General features: G+C 38.1%; 1 protein-coding gene across 2 annotated transcripts in view; it reads right to left on the reverse strand.

The window, feature by feature from the left end:
* The window catches only part of LOC124606353 (cyclic GMP-AMP synthase-like), a 353,987-nt gene that overhangs the window by 220,739 nt on the left and 109,555 nt on the right, over positions 1-23,693 (reverse strand). For both annotated transcript variants that reach the window (XM_047138335.1, XM_047138334.1), the window contains exon 4: positions 1,305-1,378. In XM_047138335.1, the coding sequence (XP_046994291.1) occupies positions 1,305-1,378 (74 nt within the window). The remainder of the gene's footprint in view (positions 1-1,304; positions 1,379-23,693) is intronic.

Below are 23,693 nucleotides of genomic sequence, written 5' to 3' on the forward strand. Positions count from 1 at the left end.
AGAAGCTCTCCTGTGAACCTTGAAGAACTAGCACTCCTGAAAGAAAGGATACTTTGCACACTCCGCTGCAGAGTGAAAATATCATTCTGGAAACATCCCCCAGGCTGTGGCTAAGCCATGTCTCCGCAGTGTCCTTTCTTTCAGGAGTGCTAGTTCTGCAAGGTTCGCAGGAGAGCTTCTGTAAAGTTTGGAAAGTAGGAGATGAGATACTGGCTAAGTATCTGTAACTCCACAATCAGAGGATCACATGATGCTGACCAGCAGCTGTGTCATCCTGCGCCATGATACGGAGGGACGTGAGGTCAGCACATTGTGCTCCCAACCATTCTTGACTTTCCAAATCTTGGAGCTGCTACTTTTCATTGAAGTAGATTCTCTGTTGGGACCACAAGGCTGTGTGGACCAAGTTCCAGTCCTACCACCAAGGAAAATTCCCTGAGAGTACTGGGAACTAATACAAGTCCTCCATAGGGCAGTCAGCCACACTGACCATTATTTCTTAAAACTTTTTTTATTTATTTCAGTCTGTTTGGTTCTTGTCTTTCTTCTGCAGAGAGAGTGGTTCTGTGCAGATGTCACCTGATGTCTCTCAAAGTCTATTACTGAAAACTGAATTTGCTTTTTTACTGCTGAGGGTGGGCAGCCAGCTGACCAAATGAGCTGAGTTATTGTGTTGGCAAAGTTATGGCACCCAAATGGGTTTGAATACAGTCCTGCTGAAGAGAAGTTGAGTATTTTCTGACTGAGCTACCAAACCTATTAACCATTTCACTGTGGAGCTGGACTACACTGTGAGAGTAGTAGTAAAAAATACATTAAAAACACAACACTACAAAAGTAGAAGTAAGAAAATTCATATGTTATTAACAGTTATCAACAAGTGTTGCAACTAACATTTTACTCTTAAATTTTGTAAATAGTAATATATTTCAGACTGGACCAATGTTTCAGTAAGGATATGATTCTGCATTTCACAGTTGTGGTTCTACACGAACTTTATACTTAATGAACCATCTTCAACATTGTAAAACATATAATAAAATATTTAAATGGAAAAACATCACCAAATAGACTGGTCTGTAATGATCTATGGCATCAGATTGCTTAAATTACAGTATTCTTCTAGAGAAATGAAAATTTTATGGAAAAGAAGATATAAATGACCACTATTGTGTAAAATAAACAACCTAAGAATTGTAAAATGTTAGTCAATAATGAAAAAGAAACAAATTAATGGTTACTGAAAGTAATAACTTTATGTGAATTACATGCACACTATGTGATAAAACTTAATTTTACTTTACCGTGGATCAGAAATTGGTGACATGTTTTCAAGCAATTTTAGCAGACAGAAACCAGGTTGTTCACTCTCAGAAACCTGTAAATTTCACAAACAGAGTAACATAAACATGTATTATTCTTGTATTGAAATATGGGAGTTAAAAACTGACAATGGAATTCAGGAATCACAAGAATTTAGAAAAGCTGAATCAACTTTCGAACAAATGTGAGGGATAATTTACATTGTTCGAGGAACAATAAAAAATCTATCCTTGAAATCTCTATGATAATATAATTTGACACACTCTTCTCTCTGTATTTATACTACATCATCATCACTACTGTTCTTCCAACAGGCAGGTATTCACATGGTAAGTCTCCAGGCTGTCTGGTCTTCTGCCATCCTCTTCAGGTCCACATAATTTCCTCTTCCCTTTATGTCATCTACCATCTTGTATCTCCTTCTTCCTCTCAGTCTACTTGCACAAACCAGTCCTACCAAACATCTGCTAGCAAGCACTCCCTTCTCAATGAATGTCATAACCAGGTCTTTTTCCTTTCTTTTATAACCTTCAGCAGACATCTTCTCTCACCAACCCTTCGAATACTCTTTCATTGCTCACTCTTTCCTACCAGCTTATCCTCTTCATTCTCCTCCACATCTGCATCTTAAATGCTTCTAACCATTTTTAATCCTCTCATCTTAGCATCCACGTTTCGGCCGCATATAGTGCCGCACTCCAGACAAAACATTTGCCAAGCCTTTTCGTTAGACCTTTATCTAATTTTCCACATACCAATGTCCTCTTTCTGTTGAATGCCTCCTTCACTATGGCAATTCGAGTTTTCACCTCCTGGTGACATCTCAAGTCTTCAGTTATTGTACTTCCAAGATATTTAAATGCACTTACTTGGCTCATGGTAGTTTGCCCAATTTTAATATTGGACAGTCTGCATTTTGTACTGATGACCATACTCTGGTTTTGCTGTGTTTATTTGCATCCCATATTCCACACAAGCTTCATTCAGATCCTTCAGCACGTTATTCACTGTTTGCTTGCTTTCTGCCAGTAATACCATGTCACCAGCACATATTGTACATTCTATTCTCTTTCCACCAATACATATTCCTCTTTTCCTATCTAAGCCTTTCACAATAATCTCGTCAAGGTATGTGTTAATCAACAGATGGAAAAGGCAACAACCGTGTCTAACACCTTGTCCAATGCTGCTTCCTTCTGACATTTCATTTCCAATCCTTATCCTCACTTTCTGGTGTAAATATATATCATGTATCAGTCATCTCTCTTTACAATCTACTCCCTTCCTCTTCAAAACATTCATCAGCTCGTTCCACTGAACTCTGTAAAAAGCCTTTTCTAAATCTATAAAAACAGCAAAGATTTCTCTACCTTTTTCCATATATCTTTCCCCTATAGTTCTTAACAGGACAAGCATATCTTGTTCCTTTTCCTCTTCTAAATCCAAACTGCTCCTCTGCAATCCCTCTATCCAGTTTGCCATATAGCCTTCTATTCAACACTCTCAGCAACACTTTAGCTGCATGAGAAATTAGACTTATGGTCCTATGGTCTTCACATTTTTTGGTGTTTCTCTTTTTCTCTATTGGTATCATAGCTGTTGCAAGGAACTCCTCAGGCCATTTCACTTTGTCATATATCTCATTACAGAGGTAGATTATTTCTTTTCTTGCCTTGTTTCCCAGACTCTTCAACAGTTATGCTGGTAAATCATCAATTCCACATGCCTTCCTGTTCTTCATCTCCTTCAGCACCTTTTCTACTTCTGCTTCCAAGATGGTGAATTCCTTTCCATCTTTTGGCACATATTGCTCCTTTTCAACCATAATTTCGCTTTGTATTTCATCCACTTTGTACAGACATTCAACATATTCTTGCCATCTGTTCAAAATCTCCTGTGGTTGTTCTGCTAGAGTATCATCCACTCTTTCTATTTCCATGTTATCCTCTTTCTTTTATGTTAAAAAACTATCTCACTAGCCAGTCTACATATCATTTCATGCTTTCCATCTTTCTCCATTTTCTCTATTTCATTGCATTTCTGTTTCATCCATTTTCCCCTTGTTTCTTCAGTTTGTCTTTTTAATTCACTAACCAGTTTCCTGTACCTCTTTTAGCCTTCTTCAGTTTCTACATTTTTATACTTTCTGTGCTCTTCCATCTTTTTCAACTTTTTATATTTTATATATTTTTCAATATTTTATATTACAATGTTGATAAAGACTACACATGAAAGAAAAAGGGCAGAAATGATAGATTTAATTACAAAAAAACTGCCATATGGAAAATAGAGCACAGTTTTGCAGATAAAACTTTCACTTTTCAAATATACATTATTTGTGGAAAATAGCTCGCAAATAAATAGCAGCACTGAAGATCAGGTCTATGTGAACACAAAAATAGGTCCTACTTAATGAACACTAAGGAGGAACTTCTGGCTCCTAAGAATGAAGATGACATAATATGTCATTTCTCAAGCTTTCATGAATTTCATTCATGTAATAAGATAAAGCTGCATTAGGCAATGAGAAAAGTTACAGATATGTGCATGTGATTTTGGAGTAGGGAGAACGGGAAACAGCCTTCTATCAAGTCATCAGTCAGAAATTTATTATATATGTCCCATAAAGTTGTACCTTAGATCCCTTGTATTTTACTATGTATATTAATAAATATTCTTCTGTAACATTGGCAGACGCTAAGTTTGTTTTGTTTGCTAATCATACATAAATAGTGATAAACAGCAAATCAGTTACAGTTTTAGCAAGAACTATTACAAAAATTTTCATGGGCATTGTTTCTACACCACCATTTGCCACTTATCATCAACAGGTACAATATATGCAGTTCAGAACTTGTTGAAGGTTTAGAACCAACATCTTTCTAAAGTATGATGACAAGCTGATAGATGAGGTAGAGCACATCCGGGTGTCCTTTGGTAACAGTGTAACAGCCAGCTAATCCTTCCACTCCAAAGGCATCAGCCTTCGAAATAGCAACCAGCATGTTTAAAAATTGCCCATATCAGGGCCAGCTTTGACTATATTCTTTGTCAATATAGAAGGCTTAAGCAACCAGAAAGGGGAACTCCTTAAGGAGTGACATACTTTGCATCCAAGAGACACATCAGCACTTTCAAGACAGGTGCCCCAAAGTACTTGGCGTGGCACTTGTTGGAGAATGACTTCACAGTCAGTATGGCAGTGCCATTTTTGCAAAATCCAGCTTAGATATTAATTCTACTTGAATTACTGCAAAGAACAATATTGAAATCATAACAGTAACATCAGTTTATAAGACTCCCACAGAAGCCTTCATTTTTCAAGAAACACCCAATTTACATAGCCAGCCAGCTATGTCTGTAATAGGTGACTTTAACAGCCATAGTAAGCTGCCACCATCTTTCAATTGTGCACAATGGAAGTGTGGATACAGTCATGACCTCATATTTGCCAGTGATACCATCACACAGCTGTGCAGAAAGACAGTATGCTCACCAATCCCTAAATCTCAACATAGACCAATCATGTGTCAGATCTTGCCTGCAATACTTCCACAGTCTGTTCCATTTTGCCACTGGTATAACTTTAAAAAAGCAAACTGGAACAAGTTTACAACTCTTCTTGATCAAGAGGTGACACCCATCGGCCCATACCCTGAGCAATACAATTGTTTCATAAGAGCTGTGAACAAATGTTCTAGAATGTCCATCCCTCATGGATGGTGAACTAAATACATGCAAGGACTGTCCCCTGAGATAGCATCAGTTCTCGATCGCTACTACAAAGCATTTGAGCATGACGCTTTTGGTGAAGAAACACTATCTTGTGGATTGCAATTACTTGAAACAATATCAGCCACCAAGTTGGATCAGTGGATCAAGCTTATGGAGGAAACTGACTTCAGCAAGAACAGCCAGAAAGCCTGGAAACTTCTCAGGCGTCTTAATAATGACCCTGCTAGCATGACCCTCCATGCAAACATAACAGCCAATGATATTGCCCATCAACTGTTATTAAATGGGAAATTGGATAACTGAAACATCGAGCCAAAGTCTAACAACATGCATACTTCTGTTCCCGACCTGTCTAGGCCTTTCTGCTCAGAAGAGCTGCAGACGGTGATTAGTAAGTGTAAAATAGGAAAGGCTGGTGGGCTGGATGATCTTAGGAATGGGCAAATAAAATGTTTTGGTCCAGCATCACTAAAATGGATTGTAGATCTTTTTAACAACTGCTTATGCTCTGGTAGGATCCCTAAAGTTTGGCGGAAAGCTCATGTCATCGCTATCCTTAAACCCACTAAAGAGAACAATGACCCTAAGAGCTATCGTCCAATATCTCTTCTTTGCCATTTGTATAAAATCTTGGAGAGAATGATTCTGAACTGCTTGACAGAATGGACTCTGCACTCATACCTCAACAGGCTGGCTTTAGATTGGGTAAAAGCTGCACATCACAGATCCTTAGTCTCACCCAGTACATCGAAGACGTTTCTGAATCACATATGGTAACTGGTGTGGCCTTTGTTGACCTGTCTCCTGTGTACGACACCATGAACCATAAATTACTCTTGAAAAAATTTTCTGACATCACTAATGACTCTACTTTAACCACCTTAATAGCCAACTTCCTTAGCAACAGGAGATTTTTCATGGAATTTCATTATCAACCTATTGTATTACACATGTAGGTACACCATCAATGGGAGATGAAAGATATTCTTTTCCTTTCTTCTTTAGTTTCTCCCTTGCCTTGGAGATTACCCCATCTAATAGGGGGGTCTGCTTTTTTGGGATTTGTCAAATTTCATTTTATTATAATCTTTCTAGACAGTGCCCTTCCTGATGACAAATTGTCAATGTAACAAAAAGTAGGAAAGTTGTGTGTGCCATCTGTCTGTGAATCATATAAACTGTGTTCTGTGTATTACCATATTTTAACTGGCTCTGAGCACTATAGGATTTAACATCTGAGGTCATCAGTCCCATATTTAATTGTTTGCTCATTTTATTCTCTGAGGTGGGATTTGGGGGCCAGTCTGGCATTTGCCTAAATAAGCATGGTAAATGTCTAAGAACCACTCCAGTTGGTCAGTGTATCAGCTCATGGTTCTTACTTTACCATGTGAATTCAGTCCAGATCCAGCCCACCCGCTTTCTTGAAATCTAGTACTCTGTGTGTCATACTCTACAAGCAGGCTACAGGAGGAAAGCTGCATGTTCCTAATAATTAAGAGAATTTCCTTCAATGTTGTAGACACTAGAGAAAGTGATTTCTCAGATTTTGTACACTTTGGAAGGAAGAATTTTGCTGGTGGAGAGTGACCAACTCAAAGAATATTAGCTATACCAGAAAAGTGTTGATTAAATGCAACACAAATTTGTTTTGTGTCTATTAATGGTTGATCATTGCACTGGTGCAACTCTGGGGTTTTATGTTTCACACCAATTGTAAATTTTTTTCTGAAAAAAAAAAATCTCACAACACTTTATATTTGTTATTTTAATCATTTATGTAGGCTTTATATGTTAGTGTTCCATTGAAGATTACTTTACAAAGAACCTGTGGGTACAGTTTACAATAGCTGTGGAGTGATCATCTGTAGCTTCACTTTGCTCATAGGTCTAACATGATATTCTTATTCCTTTTACAAACCAGCCATTTTACGTTTTCATGTCCCATCATTCTACCTTGATTCATTTTACATGGAAGGCAATATTGAAATGATGACAGATATTTAAACTTGTTAATACTGTTGAGGGCACTGGATACTCGCAGCCCTCGTAGATGCAACCATGGGATGTCAGTAGCTGGGTGTTGTTGGACAGATGTGATGCAGTGCCAGAGAAACAGTCCACAATACTCAGTGCTCTTCATTACCACATCTTACCACAACGCAGTACAGGACTTAGGAAACTTGATTGACGAACTCCACTGTCTCAGGAGTTGTTGACAGACAGGTTTGCTGACAGAGTGCAGCACAGCCTGCTGCAGCCTTTGTAATGCAAGCTTGTTTGCCAGTGGTGCTTCTCAGTCCTAAATAGTCACTGCAAGGCCCTAATGTTGTGGTGACATGCTCCTCACCCCACCTCCCAACATTGCCAGAAGGAAGTAGGCTTGTGATGTAGTGGACAGTGACCCATTGCTCCCGTGTTGGTGGTCGGTGAGTTGCTACCCTGGGCTGGCATTGGCCCATAATAGCAGCAGCTTCACGACCCAACAGCTTCAGGGCAGGCTGCTCTGGCATAGATGCAAACTGTGGTCCTCAATCAATGTCTCATACAATGGCCAGGAAACACAGCCCCTGTGATAGTAGAGTTGTGTTGGTAACATAAGTGATTTTAGTACAAACGGCTGGGGTATATACACTCTCCTGAGCTGCACATGTTCAGCCTGTGCTATGCCTTTTGGCACTTATATTCAACACTTCAGCAGCCTCGATGTGGAAAGTCTTCTGACATCTTGATGCTCGAGTAATGCTATGTTAACATTAAAACTAGCTTACATTTGTACAGTTTAAAGTAACAAGCTCTCTGATGGCTGGCCCTGTTGGCTCTCTTCCACTTTCGGTTTGGTGTTAGTCTTTCCACTATTTTTTTCTTATGCACTGCTTATCCTAAGCTCTGACAATTCTTTTCTCACCTCCTCTGGCTCATCTGAACTTCTGCTTAACCTAAATTTACAGTTTCCTCCATTGCCTCCTAGGCTCTGGAAATCCAAACCACTGTCATCTGAACAGTAGCTGTCCAATGTCCCATGTTCCCCTTCTTGTGAATGAAAACAAAGAGTATGCACAGCAAACTAAGTGTTGCTGTGGCACCTGGCACCACAATAGTCAATGTGGTTCCAATGTGATATTGGTCAGTGTCTCCACAAAGATTCTATCCTCTTGCTTGTTAAAGAGTTTATCTATGGAATAAATTAACTCAAGTCCCAAAGTCTGATTTAGGATAGTCAAATTCACATCTGGTAGCACTTCTATAGGCTCCTCTGGCCAATATAACTGAGACTGAGAAATTCTCATTTGATTTATTCCTGAGATTGTGACAGGTAGTCAGAAAACATGTCCCACTACTTCACATGATGTCCCATTTATCAATAGTTTGCTACCATTCAGTTCTACTCTTCTTGTTGTCATAAGCTTCCCTTGCTTGTAGCAACTGGCTGTAGCTATTACTTTATCATAGGTGGAGTACAATCAATATATCTCAACTTGCTGGATGTACAACTCAGGCCTGATTTTTTCTTACGTACACCCTCTCCTCCTTCCTGCCTCAACAATAATTTCACTGTACATAAGTTCTGGCCTACCCTGACTGACCTGTTAGGACACACTATGATACTCTCCTTTAGCATGTCTGCAACTCTGCTTTCTTCATTTTGGCATGCCTTCTTTTATTCTCCAAAAATAACAACAACTGCTGCACATTTACTGGGACAAACTTCTTCAGCATTCCTCACTTGACTGTATATGTATGTACTGCATAATATTGATGCCATGCCTGCTTTCCTTCTACTGGGCAGAAGATCAAGATGTATATCCATGCTCCAGCCGTTCTCATTTCTACTGTTGCTATGTTGAAATAGAAAACAACAGCAAGCTTCCATCACTAGGTTTCACAACCCAATTTAATTCAGGTGGTAATTCTTTCTGCACTTTCCATAATCCCTCCAGGTACTGATCTGCTGACAAGTCCACTCCCAATTGCTCTCATAATGCATGCTGCATGGCTTCCCATACTTCTGATGTCACTCCTCAAACATGTTGCACCCTGTTTTCCAATGACTGAAACTACTTTGTCATTATCTTTTCCTTATCCAACATCTCCACTCTGGCTTGCAACACTTTTAAATACTGATTTCCTGAGTCTTCACAGATCTCTCAAACTTCATTATTTCCCCAGTTAGCTTCACTAGTAACAGTATTATTCAGTACATCTTTCTCTATAATCATGATTGGTATTGTGTGCCACTCACTTGCCATTTTGTTCCCTTTAAGCCTTTGTCTCATAGCCTCCACCATACAATTCACCACTCAATATCTTCCTCATTACATGTTATGAACACAGTTCGCTTATACATTTGCATCTACATCCACACAATTACTCTGCAGTTCACAATTAAGTACCTGCCAGAGGGTTCTTTCAACCACTTTTGAGCTGCTTCTCTACCATTCCATTCTTGAATGACATGCAAGAAAAATGAGCACTTAAATCTATTTGTGTGAGCTCTGATTTCTAATATTTTATTATTATGATCATTTCTCCCTGTGTAGGTTGGTACTAACAAAATATTTTCACAATCAGAGGAGAAAGTTGTTAATTGAAATTTCATGGAAAGATCCTGCCACAAAGAAAAATGCCTTTGCTTTAATGATTACCACCCCAGATCATATATCATGTCCATTGCAGTCTCTCCCCTGTTTTGCAATAATACAAAATGAGCTCTCTTATTGAATTTTTTCAGTGTCTTCCATCAGTCCCATCTGATGTGGATCCCATACTGCACAGCAGTACTCCTGAAAATGGCAGACAAGCATGGTGTAAACAGTCTCTTTAGCAAACCTGTTACACTTTCTAGGTGTTCTATCAATAAATTGAAGTCTTTGGTTTGCTTTCTCCAAAACATTATCTATGTGATCATTCCAATTTAAGTTATTTGTCACTGTAATCCCTAGGTATTTAGTTGAGTTTACAGCATTTAGATTTGTGTGATTTATCATTTAACTGAAATTTTGCATATTTCTTTTAGTACTAATGTGGACGACTTCACACTTTTCATTATTTAGAGTCAACTGCTGCTTTTTGCACCATATAGAGATCTTGTCTAAATCATTTTGCAATTGGTTTTGACAATCTGATGACTTTACAAGAAGGTAAATGACAGCATCATCTGCAGAAATCCAATAGGGCTTCTCAGACTGTCTCTTATATCTTTTATGTAGATCAGGGACAGTAGAAGGCCTATAATACTTTCTCTTGGGGAATGCCAGATATTACTTCTGATTTACTCGATGACTTTCTGTAAGTTGTTATGAACTGTGACGTTTCTGACAGGAGCTCTCGAATCCAGTCACACATCTGAGGTGATATTCCGTAGACATTTGATCAGAAGTCATGTGTGAGGAACGGTGTCAAAGACAATCTGGAAATTTAAAAATATGGAATCAATTTGACATCCTCTGTCAATAGCACTGATTACTTTGTGAGAATAAACAGCTAGTTGTGTTTCACAAGAACAATAGTTTCTGAATTCACGCTGACTATTTGTCAATGAATCATTTTCTTCAAGGTAATTCATAATGGTTGAATGCAAGGAACCTAATTGGTACACAACCTGGACCAGAGGCTTGCCTTTATTAAGTGATTTAAGCTGCTTCACTACACAAGGATACTCATGTTGGCAGTTGTTCTTGATTCAAATTCTGGAATATTTACTTTATCTTCTTTGGTGAAGGAGTTTCAGAAAACCGTGTTTAGCAAAACTACCCTAGTGGCACTATCATAACTGACATCACCACTGTTACCACACAGTGTAGGTACTAACTGCATCTCGTGTTTTTACTGGACGGATCCTTCAACCCCAAAAACCATTTCAATGCTGCATGAGCCATTATGACTCAAAATTTCCTACCATGCAGGTAACACATGAAGGAGGTGATTCCATAAACAAGACTCAATATTTCTTTTTCTGTCATGAAGTAATTCTTTTCTGCTGAATTCATCTGTCTCAATGCATAGGCTACTGGATGTTCCATGCCCTCAACTTCTTGACTCAACACACAACCAAGTGCATTGTTGGAAACACCACATGAAGGAATAAACTTCTTGTTTAAATTAGAAAATAGCAAAACTTGACCTGCGGTCAAAACTTCTTTCATTTTGTCAAACATCTACTGACGATCCCCTGTCCACACAAACTTTGAAGCTTTCTTCAAGAATTGCATTAATGGCCTGGCAATATCAACAAATCCTTCAGTGAACCTCCTAAGGTAATTTGTAACTCCAAGAAATGACTGCAGTTTGAAATGAATGTGCATGATTGTGATGTCTGTTCAGTAGTAGATAACGATACAGCTGTGTCAAATGAACTGTTCGATACCATTCATATTGTAATGATGCTTTGTATTTTCAAAACGTATTTTCGTTGTGGGAATTTTTTGGGCTATTATGATGTTTGTTTATTATTATTTGAAATTTAATGTATCATATTATGCTTTTAACATTATATTCTGAAAACCCGTTTCTTTACATTTTTGCTTTCTCTCTGAAAATATTTACTATCCAATGAAATAAATTTTGTTTCTTATGCCAATTATTGGCAGATAAACTTACTTTTGGCAACATGCAAATGATTAAAATTCTGTTATAAATAATTTATTTAATAGTCTTTACAAAATATGTTTGTATTCTAAATAACATTTCCAACATAGATTTATTGTAGCCTTATTGCAGTATCATCTGTCAGACTCTTTATACTGGCAAAATGTAACATTTTTGTTTGTTTAGGAGAGAGTTGGATAGAATCTGTGTGAAATGATGGAGTAGATCAAACGCGGGAAGGCAAGTGAGGGATTTGTCTCCTTTGTAACTACGTAAAATGTTCTTACTGAAATTTGGTGATGTTTAAAAATTTTTGTATTCAAGAAATGCTTTGAATATGTTGATGGTGAAATATATGAAAGTGGAATGTACAAAGTGTATAATCTAAGAAGTCATGAGTTTATTCGATTTCATTTTAATGTAGGTGAACAGTGTTGTATTATTGACAGAATTAATTAATTAATTTATTTATTTATTTATTTACACATCAAGTTCCGTAGGACCAAATGTGGGGAGCAAATCACCAAGGTCATGGAACGTGTCAGTACATGAAATTATAATATAAAAGTAATAACGGATAAAAATAAATGTTCATGAACCCGAAAAAAGTCAGTCCATAAATTTAAGTAAACGCAATCAGCAATACAATAAGAATCAACTTAATTTTTCAAGGAACTCCCGGACACAATAGAAGGACTGGGATGGGGTTGGGTTGTTTGGGGAAGACCAGGCAGCGAGGTCATCGGTTTCATCGGATTAGGGAAGGACGGGGAAGGAAGCCGGCCGTTCCCTTTCAAAGGAACCATCCCAGCATTTGCCTGGAGTGATTTAGGGAAATCACGGAAAACCTAAATCAGGATGGCCAGATGTGGGATTGAACCGTCGTCCTCCTGAATGCGAGTCCAGTATGCTAGCCACTGCGCCACCTCACTCGGTAGAAGGAGTGACCCATGAGGAAACTCTTCAGTTTAGTTTTGATTTGAAAGCACGTGGATTACTGCTAATATTTTTGAATTCGAGTGGCAGCATATTGAAAGTGGATGCAGCAGTATACTGTACACCTTTTTGCACAAGAGTTAAGGAAGTATGATCCAAATGCACGTTTGATTTCTGCCAAGTATTAACTGTGTGAAAGCTGCTTATTCTTGGAAATAAACTAATATTGGTGACAAGAAATGACAATAAGGAATATACATACGGAGAGGCCGATGTCAAAATACCCAGACTCTCGAACAGAGGTCGACAAGAGGTTCGTGAACTCACACCACTTATTGCCCAAACCGCCCGTTTCTGAGCCAAAAATATCCTTTTAGAATGGGAAGAGTTACCCCAAAATATAATACTATATGACATAAGTGAATGAAAATAAGAAAAGTAGACTAATTTTTGTGTCAAAGTGTCAATCACTTCTGAAACCATTCTAATAGTAAAAATGGCAGTATTAAGTCTTTGAACAAGATCCTGAATGTGGGCTTTCCATGACAGCTTACTATGTATCTGAACACCTAGAAATTTGAACTATTCAGTTTCACTAATCATATGTCTGTTCTGTGAAATTAAAACGTCAGGTTTTGTTGAATTGTGTATTAGAAACTGTAAAAACTGAGTTTTACTGTGATTTAACGTTAGTTTATTTTCTACAAGCCATGAACTGAGGTCATGCACTGCACTATTTGAAACCGAGCCAATGTTGCACACAACATCCTTTACTATCAAGCTAGTGTCATCAGCAAACATAAATATTTTATAGTTACCCGTAGTACTAGAGGGCATATCCTTTATATAAATAAGGAACAGGAGTGGCCCCAACACTGATTCCTGGGGCACCCCCCAATTGACAGTACCCCATTCAGATCCCACATCACAGCTGGTATCAACATTGTGAATAATGACATTTTTCTGCCTGTTGCTAAAGTAACAGGTGAACCAATTCTGAGCTACTCCCCGTATTCCATAATGGTCCAACTTCTGGAGCAATATTTTGTGATCAGCACAATCAAATGCCTTAGTTAAATCAAAAAATACGCCAAGCATTCAAAACTTTTTGTTTAGTCCATCCAGTACCTCACAGAGAAAAGAAATATAGCATTTTCAGTTGTTAAACAACTTCTAAAGCCGAACTGTACATTTGATAGCAAATCATATGATATAAAATGATCAATTATCCTTACATACACAGACTTTTCAATAACTTTTGCAAACACTCATGGCATAGAAATAGGTCTAAAATTATCTACATTATCCCTTTCTCCCTTTTTATAAAGCAGCTTTAGTACTGAGTACTTTAATTGCTCAGGAAATTACAAATACTGCTAAATACAGGGCTAACATGTGCAGCACAGTACTTTAATATTCTGCTAGACACTCCATCATAACCATGACAGTCCTTAGTCTTCAGTGATTTAATTATTGACTCGATCTCCCTCTTGTCTGTATCACAGAGGAGTATTTCAGACATCAATCTCGGAAAGGCATTTGCCAAGAAAGTTATATGATTTCCTGCAGAAACTAAAATTTTATTTAATTCACCAGCAATGCTCAGAAAATGATTGTTAAATACTGTACATATATCTGATTTATCAGTAACAGAAATATTTTTACTGCGAACTGACTTCATATCATCGACCTTGTGCTGCTGACCAGAGACTTCCTTGACAACTGACCATATGGTTTAAATTTTATCCTGAGAATTAGCTATTCTATTTGCATTCCATATACTCTTTGCCTTCCTAATAACATTTTAAGCACTTTACAATACTGTTTGTAATGGGCTACTGTAACTTGATTGTGACTACTTCTAACATTTTGATATAATTCCCGCTTTGTTCTAGATGATATCCTTATCCCACTAGTCATCCACCCGGGCTGCCCATTACTGCTAGTACCCCATTTAGAATGTTCTAATCGAAAGCAACAATCAAAGAGCATGAGAAATTTGTTAAGGAAAGCATTGTATTTATCATCTATGTTATCATCACTATAAACATCCTGCCACTCTTGTTCCTTGACAAGTTTTATAAAACTCTCTATTGCTGTTGGCTTAACTTTCCTACATAGTTTGTAATTAAATATGACATTGGTTTGAGTACAAAAGCCTTTTAGTGTTAAAATTTGTGCATCACGTAATGAAAGGCCATTCATGCTTTTACTAACAGAATGCCCATCTAGTAATGAAGAATGAATAAAAATATTGTCTATGACTGTGTTATTGTTCCCCTGCACCCTAGTTGGAAAAAACACAGTTTGCATCAGATCATATGAATTTAGGAGTTATACCAACATCCTTTTTCTTGCACAATCATATAGAAAATTAGTATTGAAGTCACCACATATAACTAGTTTCTGGTACTTCTTACAAAGTGAATCAAGAACCCTCTCTAGCTCAAGCAGAATGCTCTGAAGTGAGTTAGGGGACCTATAAACAACAACAATTAGAAGTTTAGTTTCACTAAATTCAACTAACTCTGCACAACATTCAAATATCTGTTCAGTGCAGTGTCATGATATGTCTATGGACTCAAATGGAATACTGTTTTTTACATACAGAGCCACTGCCCCACCCCGCAAGGAACTCCTTGAGAAACTGCCAGCTCATATGTAGCCCGGTAAAGGAAGCCTCTGAATTGTCAAATTATTTAAGTGGTGCTCTGATATACCAATCATTTCAGAGTCAACATCTACTAGCAGTTCCCTAACTTTATCTCTAATACCTCTTATATTTTGATGAAATATGCTAATTCCTCCTCTACTTGGAAACATTACATCCTCTGAAGATGAGCCCTTAGAGGGACTTCCTTTGAGCAGGTACACCTATCAGCTGACTTCGATCTAAAAAAGGTGCAGCTCTAACACCAACTACTACAGGAATTATTCCATGAGTGACACCACCACCACCACCACCACCCACTACACTGTCACCTATAAGCTTAGCCAGCCTCCTGTTCCCATACCTATTGAGGTGCAGGCCATGCCTAGTGAAACCCGATCTACTGATAGACCCAACTGGCACCACTGAGATGTGACCCATGCCCTCTGCCATCAGTGGCCTCCTCAGCCCCACATTAACACACCTAACAGCCGCATTAAAGTGAGGCTGATCATGATGCTGAAACAGTTGCACGAAATGCACATTAGTGCCACCAGTTTGAGTAGTTATCTTAACCAAGTCACCACCGACATCATATTCCCCGTCCCTATCAAGACTGTGCCCTGCTCCACCCACTATCATTACCTGATTCTCTTTTGTAAAATTCTTACATAACTCCCCTATGCCCAGTCACCTGAGCCAACCCTGCACCAGGCTTCACAATGCTGGTGACCTGGTACTCACTCCCCAACACTTCCTGCAACTGCTGGCCCACACCTCTACCGTGGGAACTACCTAGCAGCAGAACCTTCTTTCTGTTAGACTTTGAAACTAACCTAGGCCTCCTAATTGCTGAGGACGGCTGCAAGTTCCCTACGTCTACAGCTACATGAGGCTCCTCTCCACTCAACTCTGACAGTTGGTCATATCTATTGCATGTATGCAAAGTAAAACTGTCTGAATACCTTCTCTTCCTAACTTCCTTCTTACCAACTGCCAGTTCAAATTCCCCACCACCTTTCACCCTCCTCAACCTATCTAGTTCCTCCTTTGCGCATTGTAACTGCACCTAAAGGGCACAGATCTTACACTCCTGCTCCTCTATTAACTTATTTCTACTACAGATTCTGTATTCCCAGGAGAGGATCTCACTAAAATGACCACTGTCTTCCCCACTGTATTTCCCCCCAATGAAAATACTTTGAACAAATCCCGCACTGTAATCCACTACTCACAAACCTATGACAGAGCCCACACTTCTCACTCATGGTAAAATTTTACAGTTACTGAAAAAAACTATACAGCTATGTTACCAAAGTTCAGTTACACCAGTAGAACTATTTAAGAACTAACAATAATGGTCTCAAAATTCTCTGCCTACTAAGAAAGCAACTACTTGTATTAATACTACTACACCACAAAACTTAACAAAATTACTAGCTAAAACAAAAAAATTCAAACAGCCACTGTAACACTATGTGAAGTTAAAACACTGAATGAAAATTTTACTGAAATATTTCACTAGAAACAATAATAAACGTCAGTTGAAAACTAATGCACAAAATTTACTAAACAACTTCAACACACAGAAAAAAAAAAAAAAAAAAAAAAAAAAAAACAGCGAGCAAACGATTACAAAAGTTTATTAAGTCATTATTTTGACATAAACGGCATGCAACATCACTGAAATCTATTAAATTTAATAACTGTATTACAGAGCACAAATAAGTTTGACAGTACTTAGCTCTATAACCGCTACCGCTGCAGTGCACACCGCAAAACATAAACGCACTGCTGAGGCCTGAGGCTTAGACGAATGACGCAAGCACACTCACCTTTGAGTTAAAAACAATCCCAATTACAATGTATTCTTTTATTAACTACATGTTTCACCTTCAAGAGTAATCTTCAGGTTGTCTATCGGGATAACAATATAAGCAAAACTTAGGATATGGTCCAAGAATGTACAATTCTAAACTTGAATAAGGAATTGTTACTAAATTAAAATGTTCCTTTTACCATATTTTAAAAACCATAAAGTGGCTCTGTGATAGAGTGAAGCACATGTCAAAGCACATGAACCTGTAGAGATCTTGCCCTTTTATAACATTTTAAAAACCATAAAATGGTTTTGTGCTAGGTTGAAGCATGCATCAATCAGATGAGCCCTCAAAGACCTAGTCAAAAACAACTAATATAATAAAACAACTAGTATATTATATTTTTAAAAATGTTGTAAAAGGAAAAGGTCTCTGTAGGTTCATTTGATTTGATGTGTTCTTCAGTCTAGCACACAGCTATTGTATGTTATTAAAATGTTGTAAAAGGAAAACTTCAAGGTTAGTAAAAATTCTTTATTCACACTTAGAATCATGCATACTGAACCATACATTAATTCTGCTACCCCTATATATAAATTGCATATTCCTCATGAAAGTAAAACCAATTATTAATAAAAGAATAAAATCCAAAAGAGTCTGTTTTTAATTCATACATTCTACATAAGGTTGCTGTATCAAACAATAATTTATTTCATAAACATATTTTGACAAACCATCATTAACATGAAGATATTTTGTTGGCTTCCAGAGAAAACATATTCCAGTTTTTTACAGATTGATGAGCTGAGCCACCATCAACAACAATAAAAACTCAAATGAGTATGTTTCTTGATTTCTGTTTACTGCATTAAATATCATAAGCACTGCCTATCAACAACCTTTATTGCTCAATTGTAATGCTGCATCTGTTATCTTTGACAGAAATGTCTAAAAACTGATTTTGTGCCCAATAGATTAGCACCAGGCTTTTTGGAGTCTGGGAATTGAGTTGTTTAGATTTCAGGGCTCCATCTGAGATCCTTTGTTGCTAGCAAAATTTTAATCCTGTTGCATTTCCCAGACAATCTGATTTGTTATACAGGGTGATTCAAAAAGAATACCACAACTTTAGGAATTTAAAACTCTGCAACGACAAAAGGCAGAGCTAAGCACTATCTGTCGGCGAATTAAGGGAGCTATAAAGTTTCATTTAGTTGTACATTTGTTTGCTTGAGATGCTGTTGACTAGGCGTCAGCGTCAGTTGATGCTAAGATGGCGACCGCTCAACAGAAAGCTTTTTGTGTTATTGAGTACGGCAGAAGTGAATCAACGACAGTTGTTCAGCGTGCATTTCGAACGAAGTATGGTGTTAAACCTCCTGATAGGTGGTGTATTAAACGTTGGTATAAACAGTTTAAAGAGAATGGGTGTTTGTGCAAAGGGAAAAGTTCTGGACGACTGAAAATGAGTGATGAAAATGTAGCACGCATCCAGCAAGCATTTGTTCGCAGCCCAGGAAAATCAACTCGTAGAGCTAGCAGAGAGCTGCAAATTCCACAATCAACTGTATGGAGAGTCCTATAAAAAAGGTTAGTTATGAAACCTTATCGTCTGAAATTGGTTCAAGCACTGTCTGCAGCTGATAAGATTAAAAGAATCGATTTCTGTGATTTTATCCTTGCTCAAAAGGAAACAGATGAATCTTTCGTTTCAAAGATTGTGTTTAGTGATGAAGCAACTTTCCACACTAACGGGAAAGTCAACCGTCACAATGTCTGTATATGGAGCACTGAGAATCCACGTGAAACAACTCAGCATTAACGTGACTCGCCTAAGGTGAATGTTTTCTGTGCCATTTCAGCCAATAAAGTTTTTGGTCCCTTTTTCTTCTAAGTTGCTACTGTAACTGGACTACAGTATCTGGAGATGTTAGAGAATTGGCTGTTCCCTCAGCTCGAACAAGAAGCACAACAATTCATATTTCAGCAGGATGGAGCGCCACCACATTGGCACTTATCTGTCCGTAACTACCTGAATGTCAACTACCCGAGGCGATGGAGCGGCCGCCAGGCAGCCCGTGACAGAGCACTTCATCACTGGCCTCCAAGAAGCCCTGATCTTACCCTCTGCGATTTTTTCTTATGGGGGTATGTTAAGGATATGGTGTTTCGGCCACCTCTCCCAGCCACCATTGATGATTTGAAACGAGAAATAACAACAGCTATCCAAACTGTTACGCCTGATATGCTACAGAGAGTGTGGAACGAGTTGGAGTATCGGGTTGATATTGCTCATGTGTCTGGAGGGGGCCATATTGAACATCTCTGAACTTGTTTTTGAGTGAAAAAAAACCTATTTAAATACTCTTTGTAATGATGTATAACAGAAGGTTATATTATGTTTCTTTGATTAAATACACATTTTTCAAGGTGTGGTATTCTTTTTGAATCGCCCTGTATAATATTATATAATGAATGCTGTGAAGAGATATTTAGCCTCGTATAAACTTCATGGACAACGCTAATTTTGAGAACAGTTAAGATGATTAATGAAAATCAAAAAAGGGCAAAGGACCTCCAAACAATGTGTTGAGGCAATAATCAAGTTAAGTAAAAAGTATAAAATTTACATTTTTTGATTGAAATAGTCATTAATTGTGTTAACAAATATGTCCAAATAGAAGACTAAATAAATCAAGTAGTGGGGCAATTATTAAATATGCATCAGAAAATGAAAACAGCCTTGACTTCAACAATGTGTTAAGAACAGTTCATGATCATTTGGTGAAAATGTCTTCTTCAATGAAATCTACCAATGACTCATTAAAATCAGTAATGAAGTCCCATAATTACAACAAGTAATCAACTATTAAACCCTATTCTTACTCTGAAAGATTTGAAATGCAAAAGTCTAGTCAAGAAATAAGAAACAAGAACATATTTGCATTGTATTATAGGAAATATCCAATCCAAAGTTACCCCTTTGGTAGAAGAGTAACCCCCCAAGAACCATGGACCTTGCCATTGGTGGGGAGGCTTGCTTGCCTCAAAGATACAGATAGCCGTACCGTAGGTGCAACCACAATGGAGGGGTATCTGTTGAGAGGCCAGACAAACGTGTGGTTCCTGAAGAGGGGCAGCAGCCTTTTCAGTAGTTGCATGGGCAACAGTCTGGATGATTGACTGATCTGGCCTTGTAACACTAACCAAAATGGCCTTGCTGTTCTGGTACTGTGAATGGCTGAAAGCAAGGGGACACTACAGCCGTAATTTTTCCCGAGGGCATGCAGCTTTACTGTATGATTAAATGATGATGGCGTCCTCTTGGGTACAATATTCCGGAGGTAAAATAGTCCCCCATTCAGATCTCCGGGTGGGGACTACTCAAGAGGATGTTGTTATCAGGAGAAAGAAAACTGGCGTTCTATGGATTGGAGCATGGAATGTCAGATCCCTTAATCGGGCAGGTAGGTTAGAAAATTTAAAAAGGGAAATGGATAGGTTAAAGTTAGATATAGTGGGAATTAGTGAAGTTCGGTGGCAGGAGGAACAAGACTTTTGGTCAGGTGAATACAGGGTTATAAATACATCATCAAATAGGGGGTAATGCAGGAGTAGGTTTAATAATGAATAAAAAAATAGGAGTACTGATATGCTACTACAAACAGTTTAGTGAACGCATTATGGTAGCCAAGATAGACACTACTACAGTAGTAAAAGTTTATATGCCAACTAGATCTGCAGATGACGAAGAAATTGATGAAATGTATGATGAGATGAAAGAAATTATTCAGATAGTGAAGGGAGACGAAAATTTAATAGTCATGGGTGACTGGAATTCAAGAGTAGGAAAAAGGAGAGAAGGAAACATAGTAGGTGAATATGGAGTGGGGCTAAGAAATGAAAGAGGAAGCTGTCTGGCAGAATTTTGCACAGAGCATAACTTAATCATAGCTATCACTTGGTTTAAGAATCATGAAAGAAGGTTGTATACATGATAGAACCCTGGAGATACTAAAAGGTATCAGATAGATTATATAATGGTAAGATTTAGGAACCAGGTTTTAAATTGTAGGACATTTCCAGGGGCAGATGTGGACTCTGACCACAATCTATTGCTTATGAACTGTAGATTAAAACTGAAGAAACTGCAAAAAGGTGGGAATTTAAGGAGATGGGACCTGGATAAACTGACTAAACCAGAGGTTGTACAGAGTTTCAGGGAGAGCATAAGGGAACAATTGTCAGGAATCGGGGAAAGAAATACAGTAGAAGAAGAATGGGTAGCTTTGAGAGATGAAGTAGTGAAGGCAGCAGAGGATCAAGTAGGTAAAAAGACAAGTGCTAGAGGATATCCTTGGCTCACAGAAGAAATACTGAATTTAATTGATGAAAGTAGAAAATATAAAAATGCAGTAAATGAAGCAGGCAAAAATGAGATTGACAGGAAGTGCAAAATGGCTAAGCAGGTATGGCTAGAGGACAAATGAAAGGATGTAGAGGCTTATCTCACTAGGGGTAAGATAGATACTGCCTACAGGAAAATTAAAGAGACCTTTGAAGAAAAGAGAGCCACTTGTATGAATATCAAGAGCTCAGATGGAAACCCAGTTCTAAGCAAAGAAAGGAAAGCAGAAAGGTGGAAGGAGTATATAGAGGGTCTATACAAGGGTGATGTACTTGAGGACAATATTATGGAAGAGGATGTAGATGAAGATGAAATGGGAGATATGATACTGTGTGAAGTGTTTGACAGAGCACTGAAAGACCTGATTCAAAACTAGGCCCCCAGAGTAGACAACATTCCATTATAACTACTGACAGCCTTGGGAGAGCCAGTCCTGACAAAACTCTACCATCTGGTGAGCAAGATGTATGAGACAGGCAAAATACCCTCAGACATCAAGAAGAATATAATAATTCAAATCCCAAAGAAAGCAGGTATACTGTCCCTACAACTTATCTTAGAAGAAAGATTAAGGAAAAGCAAACCTACGTTTCTAGCATTTGTAGACTTAGAGAAAGCTTTTGACAATGTTGACTTGAATACTCTCTTTCAAATTCTGAAGGTGTCAGGGGTAAAATACAGGGAGCGAAAGGCTATTTACAGTTTGTAGAGAAAGCAGATGGCAGTTATAAGAGTCGAGGGGTATGAAAGGGAAGCAGTGGTTGGGAAGGGAATGAGACAGGGTTGTAGCCTATCCCCAATGTTATTCAATCTGTATATTGAACAAGCAATAAAGGAAACAAAAGAAAAGTTCGGAGTAGGTATTAAAATCCATGGAGAAGAAAAAAAAAAAAAAAAAAAAAAAAAAACTTTTGAGGTTCGCCGATGACATTGTAATTCTGTCAGAGACAGCAAACGACTTGGAAGAGCAGTTGAACAGAATGGACAGTGTCTTGAAAGGAGGTTATAAGATGAACATCAACAAAAGCAAAACGAGGATAATGGAATGCAGTCAAATTAAATCGGGTGATGCTGAGGGAATTAGATTAGGAAATGAGACACTGAAAGTAGTAAAGGAGTTTTGCTATTTGGGGAGCAAAATAACTGATGACGGTCAAAGTAGAGAGGATATAAAATGTAGACTGGCAATGGCAAGGAAATCGTTTCTGAAGAAGAAAAATTTGTTAACATCGAGTATAGATTTAAATGTCAGGAAGTCGTTTCTGAAAGTATTTGTATGGAGTGTAGCCATGTATGGAAGTGAAATGTGGATGATAAATAGTTTAGACAAGAAGAGAATAGAAGCTTTCAAAATGTGGTGCTACAGAAGAATGCTGAAGATTAGATGCGTAGATCACATAACTAATGAGGAGGTATTGAATAGAATTGGGGAGAAGAGGAGCTCGTGGCACAACTTGACTAGAAGAAGGGATCGGTTGGTAGGACATGTTCTGAGACATCAAGGGATTACCAATTTAGTATTGGAGGGCAGCATGGAGGGTAAAAATCATAGAGGGAGACCAAGAGATGAATACACTAAGCAGATTCAGAAGGATGTAGGTTGCAGTAGGTACTGGGAGATGAAGAAGCTTGCACAGGATAGAGTAGCATGGAGAGCTGCATCAAACCAGTCTCAGGACTGAAGACCACAACAACAACAGCCTGCATTCAGTAGGAAATGGGGGAGATAAATTAGTAGGAAAGGGGGGGATATAAGTTGGCTGAGATGATAACAAAATCTTTAAAGGGGAGAGGGGGGAGGGGTACTGAAACTAAGGGGAGTGCCTAAGATTAATGTCCAATGATTCAGCATTAAATGAAATTAAGCTTAATGGTAAATGTAGGTGCATATAAGCTTTCAGTATGTGTAAGTAGAGACAGAGAGAGTATGTGTTAAAATGTATCAGGATGAAAAATTTTGAGACTAAAAAATTCTGTGTGGAGCAAGATATAGAAGCATGTGCCTGTGAGCTTAAACTAAGAATGGTAATTTTATAATTGTAGCTGTGTATAGGTCACAACTGGGAAACTTTCAGCTATTTCTGCAAAACTTGGATCCCCCTGTTGTGATATCTGTCAGACAAAGGGAAGCAAATTATTGTTTCTGGGAATTTCTGTATCGATTTTCTGAAAGAGTCTGCTAGAAAGAATGATCTTGAAGTATTACTTCGTTCTCTCAATTTGACATCAGTTA

This window comes from Schistocerca americana, chromosome 3, assembly GCF_021461395.2.
Source record: "Schistocerca americana isolate TAMUIC-IGC-003095 chromosome 3, iqSchAmer2.1, whole genome shotgun sequence".
Classification (NCBI taxonomy): Eukaryota; Metazoa; Arthropoda; class Insecta; order Orthoptera; family Acrididae; genus Schistocerca; species Schistocerca americana.